This window comes from Leptosomus discolor, chromosome 3, assembly GCF_034619465.1.
Source record: "Leptosomus discolor isolate bLepDis1 chromosome 3, bLepDis1.hap2, whole genome shotgun sequence".
Lineage (NCBI taxonomy): Eukaryota > Metazoa > Chordata > Aves > Leptosomiformes > Leptosomidae > Leptosomus > Leptosomus discolor.
The window spans coordinates 6,701,475-6,722,474 of record NC_141393.1 but is presented as its reverse complement, the minus strand read 5'-3'; the positions used below and the strand labels follow the sequence as shown (position 1 = coordinate 6,722,474).

General features: G+C 38.2%; 1 protein-coding gene across 1 annotated transcript in view; it reads right to left on the bottom strand.

Annotated features, from left to right (window-relative positions):
- LRRC9 (leucine rich repeat containing 9) overlaps positions 1-21,000 on the bottom strand; it is a 51,283-nt gene that overhangs the window by 8,743 nt on the left and 21,540 nt on the right. Inside the window, 20 exon segments of the mRNA XM_086462963.1 lie at positions 1,557-1,687; positions 2,182-2,241; positions 2,243-2,319; positions 3,006-3,224; positions 3,619-3,668; positions 3,670-3,761; positions 7,494-7,619; positions 9,356-9,386; positions 9,388-9,530; positions 10,003-10,062; positions 10,064-10,126; positions 11,385-11,600; positions 12,627-12,748; positions 14,935-15,021; positions 15,024-15,070; positions 16,584-16,653; positions 18,089-18,141; positions 18,936-19,082; positions 19,547-19,658; positions 20,486-20,587. Of these exon segments, the coding sequence (XP_086319089.1) occupies positions 1,557-1,687; positions 2,182-2,241; positions 2,243-2,319; positions 3,006-3,224; positions 3,619-3,668; positions 3,670-3,761; positions 7,494-7,619; positions 9,356-9,386; positions 9,388-9,530; positions 10,003-10,062; positions 10,064-10,126; positions 11,385-11,600; positions 12,627-12,748; positions 14,935-15,021; positions 15,024-15,070; positions 16,584-16,653; positions 18,089-18,141; positions 18,936-19,082; positions 19,547-19,658; positions 20,486-20,587 (2,008 nt within the window).

Genomic DNA, 21,000 nt, shown 5'->3' with positions numbered 1-21,000 from the left:
GCAAATCCATCACATGCTGGCTTTGGGGTAAGAAATGAAACATGCTCCTATGAAGGAAACACCCTAATGAAAATCTCACAACAAATTCACATTTTCTTTTTCCAGAATAACCATTTAATTTGATTCTAACACCAAAGGCAAGGGCTTTCAGCAGTCTGCTCTCTTTACTTCTATACCACGTTACTGAAATTCCAGTTGCACACCTCTCAGGCTGTTTTCGTTGCTTTCCAGCAGCACCGGAGCTGCAATTGTTCAGATGGAATATTCCATTCTCCACTTACCCTGAGGCCTGCCAAGCACCACACAGGTTGTAATTGTGTACCTCAGCTGTGTCCAAGCCTGCTTGCAAGGTATGTAGAAGAATTCTTACTGGTAGAAGCAGTATACTCTATTGGTCAGACAGACATTCCTCAAGTAATTTTTAGGAATTCATAACCGTGCTGTCGATACATCTCTGCAAGAAATTCAAGGCTTGCAATTGCAATACCTTAAAAGGGACATAGTCAGTGTTACAGTATTGCTCTACAGTCTTTTACAACAAAGCTCCAGGGAATAAATGTCCTCGCAGAAAATAATCCTGACAAGAGTGTTTAAATACTCGTATCTGTCCTCACATCTTAAAACAGTCTCTTGCAACCAAATGTCAAACTACTAGGAGTTAAAATTTCTTTATGAGCAACATCTACTCAATTCCACGAGTATTGACACGGATATTCCTGGCATGGTGATACTGTTGCTGGAGGCCTTCTAGGCTATTTAAAATCAAAAGATGAAGATCATGGACTGTGCTGTGAAAATTGTCTTCACATGTTATATCTGGTAGGGACTTTCACTGACAGATGCAGGACACTGGGAAAGAGTGAAATACAAATATGTCTCCAAGAAGACAAATACATACATACAACCCAGAGACATACTTTCCTAAAGATCAATATGAGGGATGAAGTCTGCAAACAACTGTGACTAGTGCTGGGTAAAATACTTCTGTTGCACAACAGTGACTGTCCCTCCGGGTGCACACATTAGTGTCCAGTTAAAGATGCATTCAATGCAACCAAACACAGGTCATTCTTAGTCTAAATTCCAGTAGGTTTACAATGGACAAGGCAGCTTTTTCAGAAATCAGAAGATTGCAGAAGCAGCACTGCCCATACATACATGTCTGTTCTCACTTTGGCTGAACTTGTTCTGAAAGAAATTATTTTAGATGGGTTTTGATCAAATAAAATCTCTCTTCTAGATGTACTTGGTCTGGAGCCGGTACCCTATCTCTCATAGACATTTTCTGTCAAACTCTGTGCAGGCAGCATCACTCTAAATGAAAAACGGAAGCATCTAGAGAACGAACATTTCTTCAACAAAACTGCAGAAGGTAACCCTTTGTGATGAAATATTACACTTATTTTACGGATCAGTCAAGGGAACTTGGCTTACAAATGCTAGGGAATTATCAGGCATATTTGCTAAGTTCAGATTCTAGCTTTAGATTTTCGTGTTCTATCCACAATACAAGATGCTACTTTTAATAGATAACGCAGTTCTGGAAATGAGCGCACCTGATACTAGAAGTTGTCCAATTTAATTCTTGCATTTCCATGAGGTCTAAATGTCCCAGTCTACCTGCAGTCATGTCAGAGGTGAGTTTGCCTCCAAACAAATCTTTTGCACTTTCTCCTTCTCTTGGTTCCTGTTAAATGCGTTTGAAGTGATGTCTGCTACACTAATGCAGATCTAGAACTATCATGGTAATATAGTCAAGATACAGTTTACAATTCAATGAATTAGAAATGTTTAAAATCAAAGCGACTTAAAAAGAGTTCTACCTTTATTTGAGCAGACCTGGATGACTGTTAGTTTAGTTAGTTCTTTCAGTCAGTTTACAATAAAGATTTGTAAGTAACATACACTTCTTTCATAGGTGTTAGAAATGATTAAGCTCCAAATTTATAGTTAAAGACTCAGGAACCCTAGCAATGAGCCAGGACACTATTGTGCTAGGTATTATTTCAAAAAAAAAAAAAAAAGCAATTTCTACCCAAAAATGACTAAAGAGAGACAGAAACAGACAATGGAGTGTTACGGAGTATATGAAAAGATTACACAGAGTAGCAAGTCTGATCAACTGGATCTTGATTTGTTAAAGAACTGTTTTTTACAAAGTTATAATAATAATCTACACACAGAATAACTTTCTACTGTGATGTCATCTAAGGCTTTGAGAGAGGGAAGATGGAATAATACAGATTAGTTGGTAGTGATCTTGGTTCCAGACTATTCAATTTCTACTCATGTCCAAAATGATCAGATTAGCTAAACCCTAAGTAGAAAAAAGCACGGGTTTATTAATATAATTTAAAAACACCCATATATAGGTGCATTCAAACTACTTTGTTTTCAGCTCTTCAGCTGCCATCTGCATGACTCAAAACTGAGAAATCACTTAACAAAATCCAGATATCTTCATTTAGATTAAGAGCACTTTTCAACACTCAAGCCACAAAGACAGCCCTTAAAGTGAGTGAAAACTATACTGACATTGCCTTAAAAGCCTTTGGGCTCTCACACAGTTTTACATAAGAGTCTGAACATAAATAAGAATCAGTCTCCAATTAGTGTCTGAATCCAGCCACCAAAGTTTATAATACACACACTAGCATTCCAGGTAAGCCGAAAAGAACTGGAACTGCTGCAGGTGTAATTGTTATTTGACATGAGTTGCAGAATTCTTCCATGGATTGTAAACCTTGATTTAACCTACCTGGTATAAGTGATGTTTAACATTTTGAGCCCAATCCACCTGGAGGGTTCAGTATCTCCTTCTCAGGATGGAGTATCAATCCAAAAATGGGGTTCTCATCAGTTCGGATTCCACTGTACAGATGGATGAACGCAGCACCACAGGCAAAACCTCCAGTTACGTTTAAGTGTAGCTTCCTCTGTACTTGGACAAGTGGGGAAACACAGTCTTTCTAATGTAATAAAAAACAAATTAGTAAATATTTACCTTTAATTATGTATCTCTTAGTTGGTATAAACAAAGTTATTACTTATGTATATCTTTATTAGCGAGTAAGTTTTCTTCAAGCCAACTAAAGATGTGATTCTGTCGTTCTCAATGGAAACATAATGAAGATAAGGCAGATTTTCAGACACATGTCTTTCGAGGCTGATAAGATTGTGATTATTTACACTATGTCTTGTAATTTTGGAAAGCTTTGAAATGCCTTGAAAAACAAACAAGATGCATTTAGTATAGAGTGAGCTGTAATTGAAAAAGATGGTTGATACAGAAGGTAAAACAAGTTACAAGTTACACAGTTTGTGTTACTGGGTCCAACTGTAAATAGATCAATGATCATTAGATCAATTACATCATTAAACATAGATAAATACGCACATTTTAATAAAAATACTTCTTTTGCTAGAACATAACCGTTCCACTTCACTCCTATTCTTCAGTTCTGCTAAAGATACACTCAGATTTTTTAATATTTGAAAAACTCACTCTGTTGGCAGCAAGTAAAAAGTCACCCTCTATAATATTTCACTATAAAGAAACATTTCTGCCGTGTCCCAGCTTAACAACCTGCATTATCAGTACCATGGTGAGTACAGTACCATCTAGTGTTGAAATGTAGTTTTCATCTAATGTGAGTTCTTCGAGGTTAAGAGTCTATTCCTTCTGTTTCTGTGAGATTGTTGTTGCTAAATGATGCCCATCTTAAATGCTCCAATTTTTCCAAGTTGCAAATTTTGAAGAGTGTTGTTCATCCAGATTTGAGACAGGGATCTGTAGTAAAACTCAGTATTAGAACTGAGTCAATCAATCTGCAAATTAATTCCACCTATTTATTCTGTGCTCAGTTGGTGCGTGTCCATTTCCTACTAATAACAATGACAATATCTTGGATGCAGGATGTGGTATTTCTCCATTATGCAACAGAGCTACTCATCTTTAATACATTTCAAAAAACTTCAGCTTCTCCTCCAAAAACAAGATCTCTACGGCGTAAATACGCCAGCTCCCAAATGTACCTTCGCAGTTGAAGCTATCTGAACATAGGCATTTTTTTCTTGTCTGCATTAGACTTTAAATGATTTTGCTCAATTTAAATCCTTCTGCAATACATGATTATTTTATTGGCTAGTCTGCTTTACACATCCTCATTCTGCAACAGGACTTCACTGGAAAGAGGATTTCAGCCTAACCCCAAGGCTGGATATTTAGTCGAGAAGAGGGCAAGTGCAAAGTCAGAGCAGAATGTATCCTAACTTTATAGTTCTTCATGCTTTTTAAATACAAACTAAGTACTCTTTTCCCTAGCTCATAGATTAACAAATTCAATAATCTTCTTGTTTGAAATATTCTTAAACAGAAACAAATAAATGTCAATACCAAACGTGTATTTTGCTGCCCAGGTTGTGAAATGACTTCCTTACACAAGATCTGACTTTAGACACCTGGCAGCAAGCTTCCTGTAAAGACAAGGCTGTCAGTGATCCAACCTATAACCTATACGACTCCCCCATTCTGGTAATACCACAATATGTTAGCCAGTCACTGCACAATGGAGAAAAGAAAAGATCACAGAGTCCCAGTCAAAAAATTCAAATTGTATTGTAGGGGCCCAAAATATCTAGTATTGTATTGAGATTGTATCTAAGACAAATAATCATTTAAATATTCAGTGTCATTAGACTGGCTTTGGTGATGACTAAAGAACAATTTTTGGCTATATTATTTTATTTTCCAAAATATTGATCTTACGCTTTATGAATCCCTTCTCTCTGATGTCACAAAACTGATATGACATATGATAAAACATTAATTTTCCTGGCAATTTTTCTAAACATGAATTCCCTAATGCACACAGAGTGAAACACTACACTTATCAGCAGAAATGTGTTTTCCTCTAGCTATTCTGTACTCTAATCACAAATTGAACTGACAGAGGAGCTGTTAACCTTTCATCCTGGGTAGATTAACATGATTTCAGCTGATGGATCAGAACAGGTTAGGATGACCTTGGCTCTTCCTCCACTGACTCTTGCAGCTTTTTGTTAACTCAGTTTCCCAAGGAAACGCGGCTACTGTGATTGTGCTATCTGTATACCCAACTGCTAGCCTTACCGCTAGTTTTTAAACCCATTTGTGAGTTTCAGCCCTGTCAGACAAGCACTACTTGACTTCATACAAATTCCATCCAAATTAGCAGCTGAATTAGAGTTACAGACTGATGATTCCAGTGAAGGAAAGGCTGCAATACTAACTCAGCTACAATGCCAGATACTAGAGGTTCCAGGAGGGAGCTGTTCTGAATGATCTGAGAAACTCTGAGAGCTCACACCTGATTAGGCACTGGAAAACCCAAAGACAAGGCTCTTTCTTAAGGCAAACCAATTTCCTTCAGTCCTGCTGCTCATCAACTGACTGCTTAATTAGTTTGTAATTTTAGGTAGTCTTTCAAGGTGAGAGATAATGTTCAAAGGGTTATTCTCACTGTTTGCTGGTTTGAAATTAGACCTACTAGCTCTCTTCTTGCAGTCTGGTTTTTGTATTGGTATTTAGTAGAACTCTGTGAAATTTTAATCCTGCCTAATCACAAGAAATGGATTAGTATAGAGACTTCAATATGCGTGTGGCAAAGCTCATTTGGCTTTAGACATTAAATGTGCCTAAGCCTCTAAATTTTAGGGCAGGGTATATTTGAAAAGTTAGTATCTGAAAACTGTGTTGCTATGTGCATTAGAGAATTTATGTCCAGAGAATTTACCAGGAGAACTAATGTTTCAATGTTTCAACATTATAATTTTGTGACATCAGAAAAAAGTTGGGTTCAAAACTGGCAGAATAAATAAGCAAGCATAGCTACTGAATTTTCTAATGAAAAATTCTCAGGGCCAATCTCTACCGATCAGGGAGGGAGAATGCAAAGGATCTGGCTGCAATTTCCTGAATCAGCCTCGTTCTGTCATTATCCTTGCCACCAGTGTCCTTGCTCTTTAAAAAATCGCTCAATATTCTTGAAGCTTCTCTCCTTCGAAATACTTCCAGAGCATTAGGAGTTCCAGAAACCTTAAACGAAGCAAGTGGATTAAGGACTTTGTGTTGCCTTAAGAGGCAATTCTTAAAAAAACCAAGCACGTGTATCTCATAAGCACGTCCTTTATATAGCTTCGGTGTTTTAAAAAGGGCAATTTTCATATGCTGAAAGCAATTGTGAGCAAAATGAGCAGCACAAAAAATTAAGCTGAAAAATGTGAAGCTAGTTAGAAGAGGTTTAAAGACGCAGAAGGTTAAACTAAACACATTACACACTTTTTCATTTACAGTTAAAAATATCTTCACCTTTTTAAATTTACAGACTAAAGAAAATATTCATGAACCCTACTGGATCAGGCCATAGCCCTTTTATTCCACTACAGTAGAAGTAAATGAAAAACAGGAAAAATGATAGCAATGAGAACAAAACAGTTGTTAGAAACATAGGTTACTGAAAAATGAAAGCTAAAAATGTCAATGAAATTTGATGGCTAATATAATCAGAGATCATAATCAGGACCTCATGAAATTAAAGCAACGCTATAGGCTTGATCCTATGTAAGGATTTTTAAATAGTCAGTCAGAATCCAGAAGAAAAAGGTAGTTTCAGTATGTGTTTTTCTCTGCCTTTGGGAAGGTGATGTATCAGTAGACATAATAATTCATAGATCTAATAAGGTTAATAATTTCACAAGACTCTATAGATCTTGCACATCTAGGGTTCTCAGTACAGAAAACAGAGAAGGTAGGCGTCATTAAAATGCTCAGTATTAACTATAGTCTTTTTTCTGTGAAGATATTAATTTTTTTTTGCAGAAAGACGTGATCTTACTCAGCATGGGAGCAGACACAGTTTCATTGTGACTGTGATGTGACCATATAAAAATTGCGTTGGCATGATACTGAGTTCCCACTCACAGAGCCCATTGAGTGTGTAAGCTTAGAATCAGCCTAGGATTCAGGAGTGCTTTGGGACATAGTCCAGAGCTTAAGTAGAAGAAGTTTGTGCTCAGGAGTTGCGAAGGATGGGTTCATATCTGCATATAAAATACTCTGAGAAGTTACCTACTGAAAATACCTTAAGACAAGGGATTTGACACAAGATGTTTAAAAAAGCATGTAAAACTCTTGGTTTATCCTGTTATTTTCCTCTCCATTCTTTCCATTTGACAAACATGGTTAATTTCTTGCATTCTGAATTCAGCACAACTTGAACACGACTGTTTCCAAGATCATGCTAGAATATAATTTTTGGTACCAGCAAAGATCTCAGTAAGATCAGTGTTTATTAAATGATTTCTGACCTACTGCCAGAGGCAAGGACAAAACTTCTATCTTCATGAAACCCAGAAAACTAAATATTCTTTTAAAAAACAGGTGCAGAATTATTCCTAAAGATTTCTTTTTCCATAGCACTCGCTGTAAGTTACAACAAAACAGAACGTCAAACCTGGCTCATCTTTGATCCTGCGATATATTGTAATGCTTCTGCAACTTCTTCATTAGAAATCAGGACTCCATCTAGGTTAGTGAGAGCCTCTAATCAGCCAATGACACTCAGGTGAAATGAGGCTGGCTTGAAGAAAGAATTTTTTAAAAATTGCCAATATAGTCTAGATACAAGAAAGAGACTTGCATTTCCCTTCTGTTCAGTGCATTGTCATCTCATGGATGTCAAGAGCTAGAGCTTTGCTGTGATTTTCAGCAGAGCCACTGTGTCATCCCTGCTTACACAGTTTGCCAGAAACACATGAGACAAGACACCTTTATGTCAGTTTTGATTGTGCTGATTTTGTGTGACGTTGATGGTAATAAACTGCTCTGGAGTCACATGGGCTAACTCAGACGTTACGAAGCTCACTAATATATAAGATGTAGTAGTATTTGTTTTTATAATCTAGGGGTTTCATTTATGACCCAGAAATAGTATAAAAACCACAGCAAGCTTCATAGGACACATGAGAAAAGTTTAAAGAATTTAGACGTGTCACCGAAACCTCAAGACATCACCACAAACCTCTCCTGTATACACAGAAAATGTTAGACTGCTTGCTAGTTTAAAATATAATACACGAAATACACACTTCTCACATCATGAATAATAATGTCTTTGTGAACAGAATATAGATGTATTTTGACAGCCAAAGAAGCCAAATGCAGTCACTTGTGTCCTAGATGGTAGAACATCCTCTGAGAGGCAGTAAGGATTTTCTGCTTTGCTCTGGACTGAACTACCTAGACACTGTGGTTGGATACCTAAGAAACTCTGGAGAGGCACAGGTTTGGTGATGTGTAATACTCAAGAGTTACCATGTTGACACACAGAGCTGATGGCAAAGAACACAAGCAAAGTTAAAAGTTTAATCTGATAAAAACCTAAGTAATAACAACAAAGAACCAGACACCAGAATTGGTAGCTCTTATTGTTTGTTTTTATATCTTAGCAAGTATTGAACAGATTCAGTGAAGCTTAACTGACAGGCCAAAGAGACGAGGCAGCACCTTTTTGGATGCTTCCTGGGTGCCCCAACGGAGTTCCGTTTCCTGTGTTGGTTTGTTCAATTATTTAAGAGAAGTGTTCTGTTCAGATAGCACTCTGTTTGCCTGACTTTGACTTGTACAAAATACTAAATGTAGTGTTAAATGATCATTAAAAAAGCTTTTAAAAGAGTCTTTCAATGCCTCAACTTCATAAGGTTTAACTCTGCTGACTCTGATCCCTTTAAGTAATGTTAAAAATGTACTGATTCAAAGGGAATAAAGAATAGAGAGACAAACATTTGTTGCAGAAGCTGGTTGGGCAATAGGAATGAATGAGAGTCAGTCAAAGGGCTGATTACTGACTTTCTCACCAAAGCTCCAGCCAACGCAGCTGTACTGCTGCAGACAGACACATGCAGTAACAGCGAGACTCACAGCATATGTGCACATCCCCAAGGCTGGGAACTGTCTCTGCTCCCACCCCATATTCCATGCAGCTGGGAGAGCAAAATTAAAGCCAGGCCTTGGTTTTCGATATCTGGCACAGGCCACCAATAAATTTACTTCTTAAGAGAAGCAAAAAAGAAAGGAATTATGCCTCAGAGATATTTCTGAGCAAAAATGCCACAGAGCTTATTCACTCGGTTAGGCTTTTGTGACTACAAAAAGAAGTGAAAGCCCTGTGAGAACAAAGATGCCATAACATGAACATGAGGCTTCTTACATTGCAAGGGCCTTAGAATTAATAAGGTGCAGGACCAGATTTTAAGCTTTTATAACTGTGCTCACGGTTAGAATGCTTTCCCAGGAATTTCAAGTGCTGATATGTACCTTATGCCATGGGTTGTGTTTCATGTCAAGACAGTATGTTGAGGGTGTGTTTGTGTAACATGTTTTTATCTTCCCTGGATTTTTTCAGATGATTCCAGCTCAGGTTGAAGAACTGCAGTTTGCTTAAGCCTCTAACGCCCTCAAAAGTGATCACGTGGTTATGCCCCACATCAAAATATTAATGGCTGGGCTGCAAGATAACGCAGATTTGAAAACAGTTATGTGGCCAGAAGTGTGGCAAAAGAAACTTTGGTTAAGTAATCAGACACATTTAATCTTTAAACAGACTTAATTGGATACAGTGCTTGGGACTCCCCTTGCTCAGTACTGGGTCAGTTGAGGGAGACCCAGTGTGCTCCAGCCATGTTATTCTACTTGTTAAAAGTAAATGACCGTGATAAAGGTCAGATGAGTGATAAAGTGATGGGACTGTAATACTGTGACTCAATTTGGAGACGATATCAACAGGCACCAAAACTGTGGGCTGCTAATAATTTCACAGTATTCATGATTCTAGATTAGTGCCCCGTTCTGCTCCCCTATGTACATCCTGGCCCAATCCTGTCTTGTAAGCACACCTTGCAATGTAAGAATATTTATGCTAGTAAATGATCCTTAAAAAAAAAAAAAATAAATAGAACTTAATTTCTCAGGTCATAAATATTATTTAAGGAAATAAATTCATTAAAGCTGATGATAAGCTTCTGAAAGGTTTTTAAGTCTAGAGATGTCCTGCAGCATGCTCAGGCTGCTCCCACTCAAATTCAAAACCTAGGCCAAAAGTAGATCAGAAATGACAATTTTACTGGACACTCAGTCAAATTCTGTAATACTCCATGGCTGCCTTTAAAATGAAAAAGATTCAACTGATGGCGTGCAAATACAAACACTATCCTACTGGTAAACCATAAAAAGACTAAAAATGTGAACACAAACTAACATGAAACAGTGAAAAGACAATAAAAGCTGTGATGACTTTTTTTTTTCACTTATTTGAAGGCTCTTTATTCTCTTAACTTCTCCCTGAAACAACAGTGATGTGGGTAAGACGGGGAGTCAGTGAATTGGTTCACAGAAGGAAAGAGATGCTGCTGACAATAAGGAACTGGCAACACTTCCATTATGAAAGAGCAGTACGGGAAGAGTGGAGCCAGACAGAGACAGGCAACAGATCCTTAGGAAAAGGAAAAGTGAGAGGAAAATTCCTAGTATCTCACTGCGAACACAGATCACTGGAAATATAGCACTTCAGTAAAATAAGAAGAGAATTGTTATTCTCCTCTTTCTTAACATTGCCTCTAAATAAGCTTTAGAAAAGAAAATTTTATTTGAAACTGTAGCAAAATGGGATTGAAAACATAACCATCAAATATAAGGAAACACCACTCACAAACTAGAGTTAAAAATGGGACAGTTCAGAGACTACTTCACAGTTCCACGTATCAGATATTTAGCAGGGCTACTTCATCAGAAAAGGTGGCTACTGAAGGTTCCACACAATAGTTATGCGTATAAATGTCCATCTGAGGAAGCATTTTTCTGTGCAGCTATTATAGCAACATGTATTTCTGAAGCCTGCTACAGTTTTGATGTGTTTTTCCCCCCAGGCTACAATCTTGTGATGTCAAATCCAACCAAAAAAAGAAAAAATCTTTTCAAGAACTGGCAAAATGGCATGAAGTCATGTATTTAATAAAATTCAAGGGAAAGGCTGATAGTTTAGGTCATGTTCTATTCTCAGATGCATTTTTCTTAAACTGTTTTTCATTGAAATTACTTGTCCTTTACACAATAGGAAATACAATTAAAATTCAGCCCAACAATTGTGATTCACATTTCATAACTCACAGGCAGAGGAACCCAAGTTCTAGTGATGTTAAGTAAGTGTAAGCAATATCAGAATCAAGCCCAAATGGAAATTTTAATTTTTAATTTTTTTGTTTGGTTTAGGTCATGGGCCAACGTGAATAACACAATAACAATTATGCCATAAATTTCTTCTATTGAAAATTTGCCAGCAATACCTCACCTGTACCTGACTAAACATTGGCCTTAGCCACTGAAAATACTGATGTGGTTTTTTTTTGTTTAGGCCAGCAATCTGAGGCCTGACCTTTACTGTTGGTTCCATATTCAAAACTTCATCATCACTTTGCAAATAATGAGACAGAATAAATCTTTCTGTGCTTCTCTTTCCCTCTTCCACAATTATATTGCACATAGAAAACAGACACTGGCCTTTGAGCTACATAAAATAAAAGGCATTTGGAATTTGCGAACTTTCTAATATTTACGTAAGTAATAAATTTAATACCGAGCATAAAATGAGAGAAGTGCAATTAGGAAGTTAATAGCAATCTAGTCAGGAAATCATCTTTCTGTAACACAGACCTGCTAGAAACTGCATTTAATTGTCTCATAATCAAGCATTGCATAATGTTTTTGCTTGTATGGGTTGTTATGTACCACAAAGAACTCTGGCTAGAGTCAAAAGAAGCACACCTGTGCACTGAAGTTCCCAAAGTCCAAGAATCAGAGTAGAGCAGACTAATACTGGACCATGGGACCAGGCAGGCCTGACTCATCACTGAATTTGACTCTCTCCTTCCTTTCCCCAGAGCTGAACATCCCACTTCCTCGTACCCTCTTGTTTCTAACAGAGTAATTCAGAGGCTGAAACGAGCCTTTCTATCTTGGCAGCAAGCTAGGAAGTTAGATGAGTGAAACAGCAGCATTAGATGCTTGTAAACATGAACAGAAGAAATCAAAGAAAAACTTGTTCAGAATACCAGCTGAGAATAATTTTTTTTTTTTTCAAAACTGCATATCTCACAATTTAAATCAAACAACTAAAGATCATTTGGCCCCGTAAGACCACATGAAAAAGAGATCCTTTGCACAGTCTATACTGTAGGTTTTACTTTGTGTGGTACCTCAGAGAAAGCCGTTCTTAGTGAGGGAGAACTTAGTTTTCAGCTGCATTTCATTTAATCCGCTGAAACTTAGAGGATCTTTGCTTTCTTTGCTATGCTTTTTACAACTACGAAGTAAAGGCACCATCCAAATCTCACTACAGTGAGTGGAAAGTTTCTCACTGACTTCCACAGAAGTTTTATCTGGCTCTGCCAGAATGGACAGAAGAGAACCAACCTTAAACATGGGCTTTTCGGGTTGAACAGAATTTAATTTTACCTGCTTGGGTTTTTTTCTCTCGATCTGTGAAATCCAAAGCTTGCCTTCTAAATCACAGTAGGAAAACCAAAGTTCATACCAGTGTAATGTACTTAAACTCAGTAATGTATTCTGGCAGGACCAGTTCAAGGTCAAACACAAACCACTTGCAATGCCAATGGCTGCAGTCACAATTGCTCTGTTCCAAGGACGGCCACATTGCTAAAGTGGATGGAACAGGGTAAATATATTATTGGGTTTTAGCTAAGTTTGGTATTAATTTCAGAATGTTAATGAGTCAAAGGTATCTCCTTCCATGAAGATGTGTCAGTTTTATTCCTTTCTACCATCAGACTTTCTTTGCCAAACAGACTCGCACAGGCTAATAAAGATGTTTAACTTGGTTCTCTAATACCCTGTGTAGAATAAGCAACTGTCAGATTCCAGCATGAAGATTGCAGCCTGTCAAAGACTAGCTTAGGACCTGAGGGCACAGACAGCTCTCCTGCAGTGCTTTCACTGCTGCACTGTCCAAAACTACTCCATCATATTATGGTGTGATCACTTCCCAAATATTAGCTTTCATTTCCTCCCTTCTAAGACACCAGAAACAATCCCAGTTCCTTTATAAAGAGATATATGTTGCTCCCTGTTAGTATCTGAAAGTTTGGAAGGTGTATCAGAGAGAACTCGATTCCCACTCCGTTCTTTTGTAAAAAATAGGGTAAACCAGAATCTATCACTCAGAGAATACATATGATTCAGAGATTTAATCTGTTTACTTATAACAGTGTATTTCTCAGCAGTACTCATTTTTATTTTGCTTAAAGATAAAAGCTGTGGATTTTAAGTGTGAAGATTTCCTCTGTAGTATACGCATATTGCCGTTTGCAACACTCACTCAATCCTGCTGTACGAAGGGTGGGTATGAAACAGCACGAGGTAAGCAACTTTAGCATGGACTAAAAGCTAAATAGCAGTGTGGCACAGCTCGCTCTCACTCTGTGAACTAAACAAATACAAATATGTATTCAATGAGGAATCTTCTTGCTCATTATTGTCTTTGAAAAAATGCACTTCAGCTGAGCAAGGACTGTGTGCTGAGGAACAAAACCTCTTGACACAACCCAAAGTCAAAGACGAGTTTAGAATACAAATGGTAATTTAACCTTAACTTTATGCTAACAAGTGCCTACAAATACATACCATTGCCAGAAGCAGACGCATAATTTTCTAGGCTTTTCCATGGCCTGGATACTGAATTAGCTTCTGGGTAGCATGAGGGTCGTAGCTTGATTGTCAACTATCAAGTTGACTTGATAGATGGGATTCATTGCACAAGCTGGAGCAATGTGGCCAAGGAAAACTCCTGCAATTATCACTCTCCCTCAATGAGGGAGAAAAGACACTTAATGCTTCTAATTCTTGCTTGGGGGTGTGGGCAGGACTATACAATGGTGATGCTTAATGTAATAACAGGCAGCCTACATCTTGGGCTGACGAATGCTCTAATATGTATGTAATACATATTAATAAAAAAATGGATTTTTACATATATTATGATTCTGGTGTTATGGGTTTTTTTTTTGTGAAACAAATAGATTTTGGTAAAAAAGATTACACCAAAATCTAACATTTGTAGCTGGATAATATTTAAAGCCAGTAAAATCCAAAAGTACAAGTAATTTCATAAAGAGTGGAACCTGTGAGGCCAGGTATCCTTTGGACTTGCGTTTTCCAACCTCCTTCCATACTGCAGTAAACCCAAGCTTCCTATGATACCAAGGCCAAGCAAAAGGCGGTATGTGCAGTGGCTCGTCTCAAGCTATATATATGCTGACTAACTTACATTAAATGAACCCCAGAAAATCTGAGAAATGTCTTTTCTTTCTGGGGAGGAGGAGGGGGAGGAGAGGTGTCCTAATTTAGGTTAAGCCAAGTTTCTACACAAATCATAAATACTTAATTACCTTTAAGACTTCTATACTTTTTTTTAAGTTTGGTTGAAATTTGATCATTCCTAATCCACTGCAATGACAGACACAACATGATGTGCTTTTCCCTCCCATACTCTGTCCTGGATGAATTGACCAAACATATTTCTATCTTTCCTCACTCATCTAGAAAAGATCAGACATACGTAGTTATCTCTCACAGGAGGACATCTCTCATAGACACTTCAAACTCCTGTCTGGGAATTACTCCCAGTAGGTGAAATCCTTTGTGGAGCTTCCTAATACGCAGAAATGCCACTGGGACAGGTTTCAGCAAAGTTTCAGAGCTCCTTTCAAGGCTGCATATGCCACCTCATGGCCATCTACAGTATTTCCAAAATGTCCTTTCTATAACAGCAATTATACAAGCCATACAGCCCATATTTTACAAGATCTTTCCAAACTTTGAATTACCATGCTTGAATGACTTCTCAGGATCACTGCTGGTTTTGTCGTCTGCCTTCGCTTATTGTTTCAGAAACTCTGTTCTGGGACATCCCATATGCTTACACTGTTGCAGAGAAGAAAAGCTTTTTTTCCTGTCAGACTGCTGCAAAGATTAAAGCAAGGGCCAAGCGTCTTTATTTGACTGAGACCACCCCTTAAAAATAGAAACAAATTTAAGCAGCATCAAAATACAGCTATGAATTATGATAAGGGATGGCAGGCAGGGAAAGTGAAGAATAATGAGTAAGAAAATAGATTATGCTGTCATTATTGCAACAGAGATGTGGATGAGAAAATGAGCTCTGTGGGACAGGGCCCATCTTCCTGTACGCTTATATAGGATTTAACACCACAAAAAGGAATCTCAGTGGGGCCTCTGCAAACTAGCATGATAAAAACAATAATAAAGCAAACCAGGACAATAGATACTGCCTTTGAAGGTACGATCTTGCCACCCAAAAACCTGATTTCTTTTCAGAGCAAAACCAGAAAGGCAGGTGCGCAAAAGGCTGGAAAGAGGAAAAGGAGAGTGATGGGAACTAGAGAAGAGTTGCCCTGAATTAATTTTCCCACTTTCTGTTCTTTTCCTTCACAAGACAGAAGGAAAACTTCCTGAGATATCTCCATCCCTGGAGATATTGAAAAGCTGTTTGGACACGGTCCTGCGCAGCCTGCTGTAAGTGACCTTGCTCAATTGGGTGGGTTAGGCAAGGTGACCTCTAGAGGCCCCTTCCAACCTAAACTGTTCTGTGAGTCTGTGAAAATACTTCTATTCAGAATTTTTTACTCAGCACGAAATAATGTATTCCATGTGTCTGGCTATTTTACAGTCTGGGGATGGAAGAGGTCACTGGGACAGGACTGGCAGTTTCTAGGGTTATGACTGGTTTGACAACTAGGATCCATGCCAGAGGGACCCTACATTTAGGGCTAGGTATCTCGAGATACCAGAGGTAAATGGACTAGGATTAAAGTTATGATTAAGGACAAAGGAGGCAGTGATTTAGAGGACCTGGGATGCTGTATTACTAGAACAGAGACTGAAAGAACTGAAAACCCATGCTATGCTTTGTGCTAGCACTGGTAGGAAGAACAAAATGATAGCAAAATGACATTGTGTTCAGACAAATACAAATGAAAATTATAAAGTAGATGGCTGAAGAAACCACTGAGCCAATCTGTTCCACAGGCAGTAAATACAGATGCTGCAGCTGTTCCTGTGGAGACTTCCAAACTAGTCCTGCATCGGTCCCTGCAAACTCTAGTGGGGGGCACTGTTGAGAAGTGGTGAGTGAGAAGAGAAAATTTGCAACAGAAAGGGAAAGGAAAGGACAAAAAGATGATGAGAAAAACTGGAAAGCACTAATCATGCTTTTGCCACAGTTGGCGTAAAGTTGTGAAGGATCAAGCAGAGGTAACGAGAAATACAATGAAACAGAGGAAGAAAACAGAAGAAAGATGAATAGAAAAATAATGAAAGGAGAGAGAAAAAGAGAGCAGCATTTGTCTGCCTGCTCTCTTCTGTGCTATCCTTTACTAAACGACAGCATTCTTCTGTCCACAATGCAGCATACCGTAGGCACTTTACTTTCAGACCCTAGAAACTATCCCCCAGCATTTGTAACAGCTGCTTTTCCTTAACTGGCAGTTCAGGCCTGCTTACATAAGAGAGAGATTCCATCTTTTCTTATTGAGAAACTGCAAAGAGAAGAAATAGGGAAAGACTCCAGGTTTTCATTATGCTGTGGCAAAAGCAGGCAAAAGACAAGAATAGACATTCTGACAATATAAAGTTTATACATTGCACAATATTTACTAAAGATAACAGGCTATAATTAACACAAATTCCACAATACTGATGTTCACAGTAATCATGAGATGACTTGCAAAATGCTCCCCCCTCTCACCTCTTTGTAATCAGTAAGAGTAGTCTCCATGCTCTGCATTAGACTAAAAAAAAAAAAATCTATTTGTTTCTGGAACCACAAGTCTTGTTTTTGCTGAAGATCCCTAGCAGGACAGTAGCAATAGCATGAGAAGAAAGAAAATAGTACAATAAATGTTGACAGCAGATCCAGAACCCCATACAAACACTACAAAACTGTTGAAAACTTATTTTCTCCTTAAAATTTCTTTTTCATGAGCTTGTCATTTCTGATGATTTACAGCACTGTAGTTTGAGCATCGGCAGGTTAGTGTGAGGATTTGATTAATTACTGCAGTGTTGGGCTGATAGTCGCTTCTCAGGGAAGATGCACAAATTGCCTATCACCAACTGGAATGGGGTCTAACAGACATGAACGGAGCTGATCTGGCTAATCCATACCAGGAGCTAACACAAGGAGACAGTTTTCCACACAGCTGCAGGATATCCTACCAGCGTGATGCAGAGTGCAGTGGGCAGCTTCCTGAAAAGTTTTGTTCTTTTCAGGTAATATGAAAAGAGCTCCTAAAATCATTACCTCTGCTAATCTGTCTTCCCCATGGGCCAAAAAAAGCGCTGGTAGTGGGTAGCTGAATTGTCTGATGCAGATTATTACCTCAAATAATCTCAGGTAAAGTTGTAAGAGTGAAGGCCATTTTGTGTTTCCAACTTTATGTGAAGAATAGCAAGAGGTCAACAAATCTGTTCTTTGTTGTATTGGAGTGGACTAGAAGCTCAGTAGTGGTGCTTCAGCTGTGGAGGAAAATAACTGTTAGCTAAAGGCTTATAGGAAAAAAATTGAAAGTGGTATGATCCACAAGACCATCTCTGCCCACTTCTGAATGTTTCCTGTGGCTACGCTGCTTCTGGGTCAAACCATACCCCACCCCCCCAAACCCCCAAGCAAAAAAAAAAAAACCAACCCTAACCCCCCGCCCAAAACCATGCTGAGCCGTGTTATGCCATTAACTGAAACACTGCATCTCAGGATGGGCATGCTTTGAATCCCAGGGAACTGGTTTTGATCTTAGCAGCTAAAATGTCCTGAGCTCAGAGGGCACCTGCTGTCCCTCAGGGAGGTAAGATTTTGCTTTCAAGATTGAAAAGGTCTTTCAGCTCCCTTCAAGCTCTCAGCTCTGATTTCTACAGACAGAAACTGCACATACATTTATATGTATAAAATAAACTTTCATGTACGTATAAACATAGTAAATGCACATAAAATGATGAAAAGCACTGTATTAACTGTACTAAAATCGGAACAATGCAGTCACATGTATCAAGTCAGCAAGCTGCTCAGCATGCAAAGGAAGAAGTGGATTCAACAGGAGTTCTGTCTCGCAGCTACAAGTGGGCAACTGGGTGTCCTAGCTCCACTGGTGACACAGTTCTGCAAGCTGCTTTGGGTGGATGTTTCCCAGGGCTTATGACAAAGATCATGGCTGCATCACAAGTCTCAACCTGATTCTTGAAAGGCAGTGAAAGAAATGAGTACAATCACACAAATTCAAAATTGAGGCTTACTCAGAAAAACTTGGGACTTATTTGCACGGATGCAAATCCACCTTGTGACTGTCCTGACATATGCATATGCTCTCCTGCGATACCGATGAAATACAGATGCATTTACATCTGGGTGGGGTTTGTCTTGGTTTTGCATTGTTCATCCACCGCTGCTTTCCACTTTCAGAGATCTGGCCATTCACAACTGTATTTGCTCTGTTTTCACAACCATATTAGGAACAGATGAGGTAAGACCCAGGCTCTAAAAAAGCTGGACAAATCCTCATGCCTGGTATTTTCTGCCAGGATATGGACTTCTGAAGTTCAAGAGCCAGTCACAGAAACACCAAGCACAGGGACTTTGGGGAACTCCAAGCCACTTTTGTCTGGGTAAAACTTCATAATAATCCTAAATTATTTGATGCCTTGCAAAATGTTTCTGTTCTTATAATCACAAAGTTAACTTTGTTCACAGGCCAATGCTACACTAAGTATCTCTAACTTAGGCACTTACTCTGCTACACTGAAAACTTCTTTTTACAGAGATATTTGAAACTTCTCCTTAAATTTCAGCCTCAGATTTTGACTGTGCACTCTAAAGATGCTATTTATTTTCATTCCCATGATACTGTATGCCCTGAAGTCCCAGATACAGCATCATGATTCAATTATATGACAACAACTAAACCTGTGTGCAGAAATGCACAGAGGACAACACTAAACTAATAATATTTTTCTCTTGTTTTGCGCTGAATTTTTCAGTGCTACCTACGTGATTTTCTTCCATTTCCTATTCAGGAGAAAGAATCACTAGCAATACTTCTAGCCTCTTTCATTTCATTAGAACTTTGTTCTCTCAAGTGGAGATAAATAAATCTACCTTATTTATTCAAATGCTGCATTCAAAGTTAAGCATCAAATATCAATACATAACCATATGTGATTCATTGTGTTCCTTTCCTCTATTTGCACTGTCATATTTTAAATCTGTTTAAAACCTTCACTATGCATATGAGCAGCTCCACTACAGGAAGCACAACCATGCATAAAGCGAGCATGGTTTTGCAAGAACCTACAACAGTTTCTACATTCAAACTTGAAAAAGAGGAGACAGTCCACTGGTCAGTCAGAAACCTGAGGGCAGAAGCTCACCTATTCCCTGTGGTACACAAGTCAAATAATTTAAAAAATATGTGGCCATTTTCTCTGTGTCTGACGAGGAAGACAAGGAACTCCCATACTTCCATCTGGTACTGTAAGATTCCTTAAAGATTATGGGGTAATCAGACACCTTAGAAAGAGAACCAATATAGAAATGCAGTAGGTTATCCAGTTTTTCAATCAATAGAAATTTTTCTTAAAAGGAAAGATGTAACAGTCAAAATCCTTACTGCAACTAATAAAAATATTGTTCTTTTTCCAAAAGATTCTGTGCTAAGATTACTCATCCAAAACCCTTTGGTTTGGCTGTCAACCCTGCAAGAGTAATTTATTAATTTCTCCTTGCCAAAACGGAAAGATCCTTGGCTTGAGAAACTGGCATTAAAAGTAAGCTGGATTCTATTTATAAACAACCTCAAATGGAACCCGTAAGTACAGAACTACCTGCAGCTCAAACATCCCTGAACACAAAAAGAAGGCATACCTGAGGTGGACAAGCTTGGAGTACTCAAGCAGAAAACAGTCCTTGAAATACTGCCAGTCTAAATTTTACTCTCCCCTCAACTGAGCGGCAAGGTTATTCACACAAAGATTATGTAAGCAACTTCTAATGCTTCTTTACAAGTAAAGCTGTGTAGGAACTTAGAACAAACATTATCCTTGTTGTTAAAAAGCAATTGGGTAGCTTGCTTATTCTTTTATCTTCCTTTTTTAAAATCAAGGGCACCATAAATAGGTAATAAAAAAATAAGGGCAACAAAAAAATCAGTCATTGTGGGCTCAAAGCTTCAGCCTCGTACAGCACCAAGACAGGAGTGGAGAGAATGTTTCCTTTCTCGTCAGCTATCTGCAAATGGAGTTTGTGGAGCACTGATGCTTCAAAATACTCCAGATCCTTGTAAGAAATCTGTTTTGTTAAAAATTATTAACCTGGAATCATAGGAAGCACTTTTTCAAAGTGAATGTTTCCCACTGTTTCAAGTTCCATCAACAAGAATTGTGCTACCAAATTAAAACTCTTCTTAATTTCCTCTAGGAAATAATTTTAAATTCTGCCTGGAACAACATAATAGGACAAAGTAACATAATTTTGATTTTTTTTTTTTTTAAACAACAAATTTAGAAAAACAAATGACTACAGAAAGATTTTTTTTTTTTTTTTAATCTGAAAGACTAGAACTGTGTATCTAGTGATCCTAATACATGGATCTACTGGTCCTGTAGTGATCCATAACACCAAGCTTCATCCACTTCGCCCTCGGCGTTGCACTGTAATCATTAACTTAAGGGAATCACCTCCTCAAGTAAGAGAAGGCCTTAGTTTGCTATTTAGTATTCATAATGATGTCAGTCCAAATAGCAGCACTAATGAAACTGTGCTGGACTTGGGTGCAGTGTGAGGCACTGGCATGAAATCAGTGGCAAGTAACAGCAACAGATTTCAC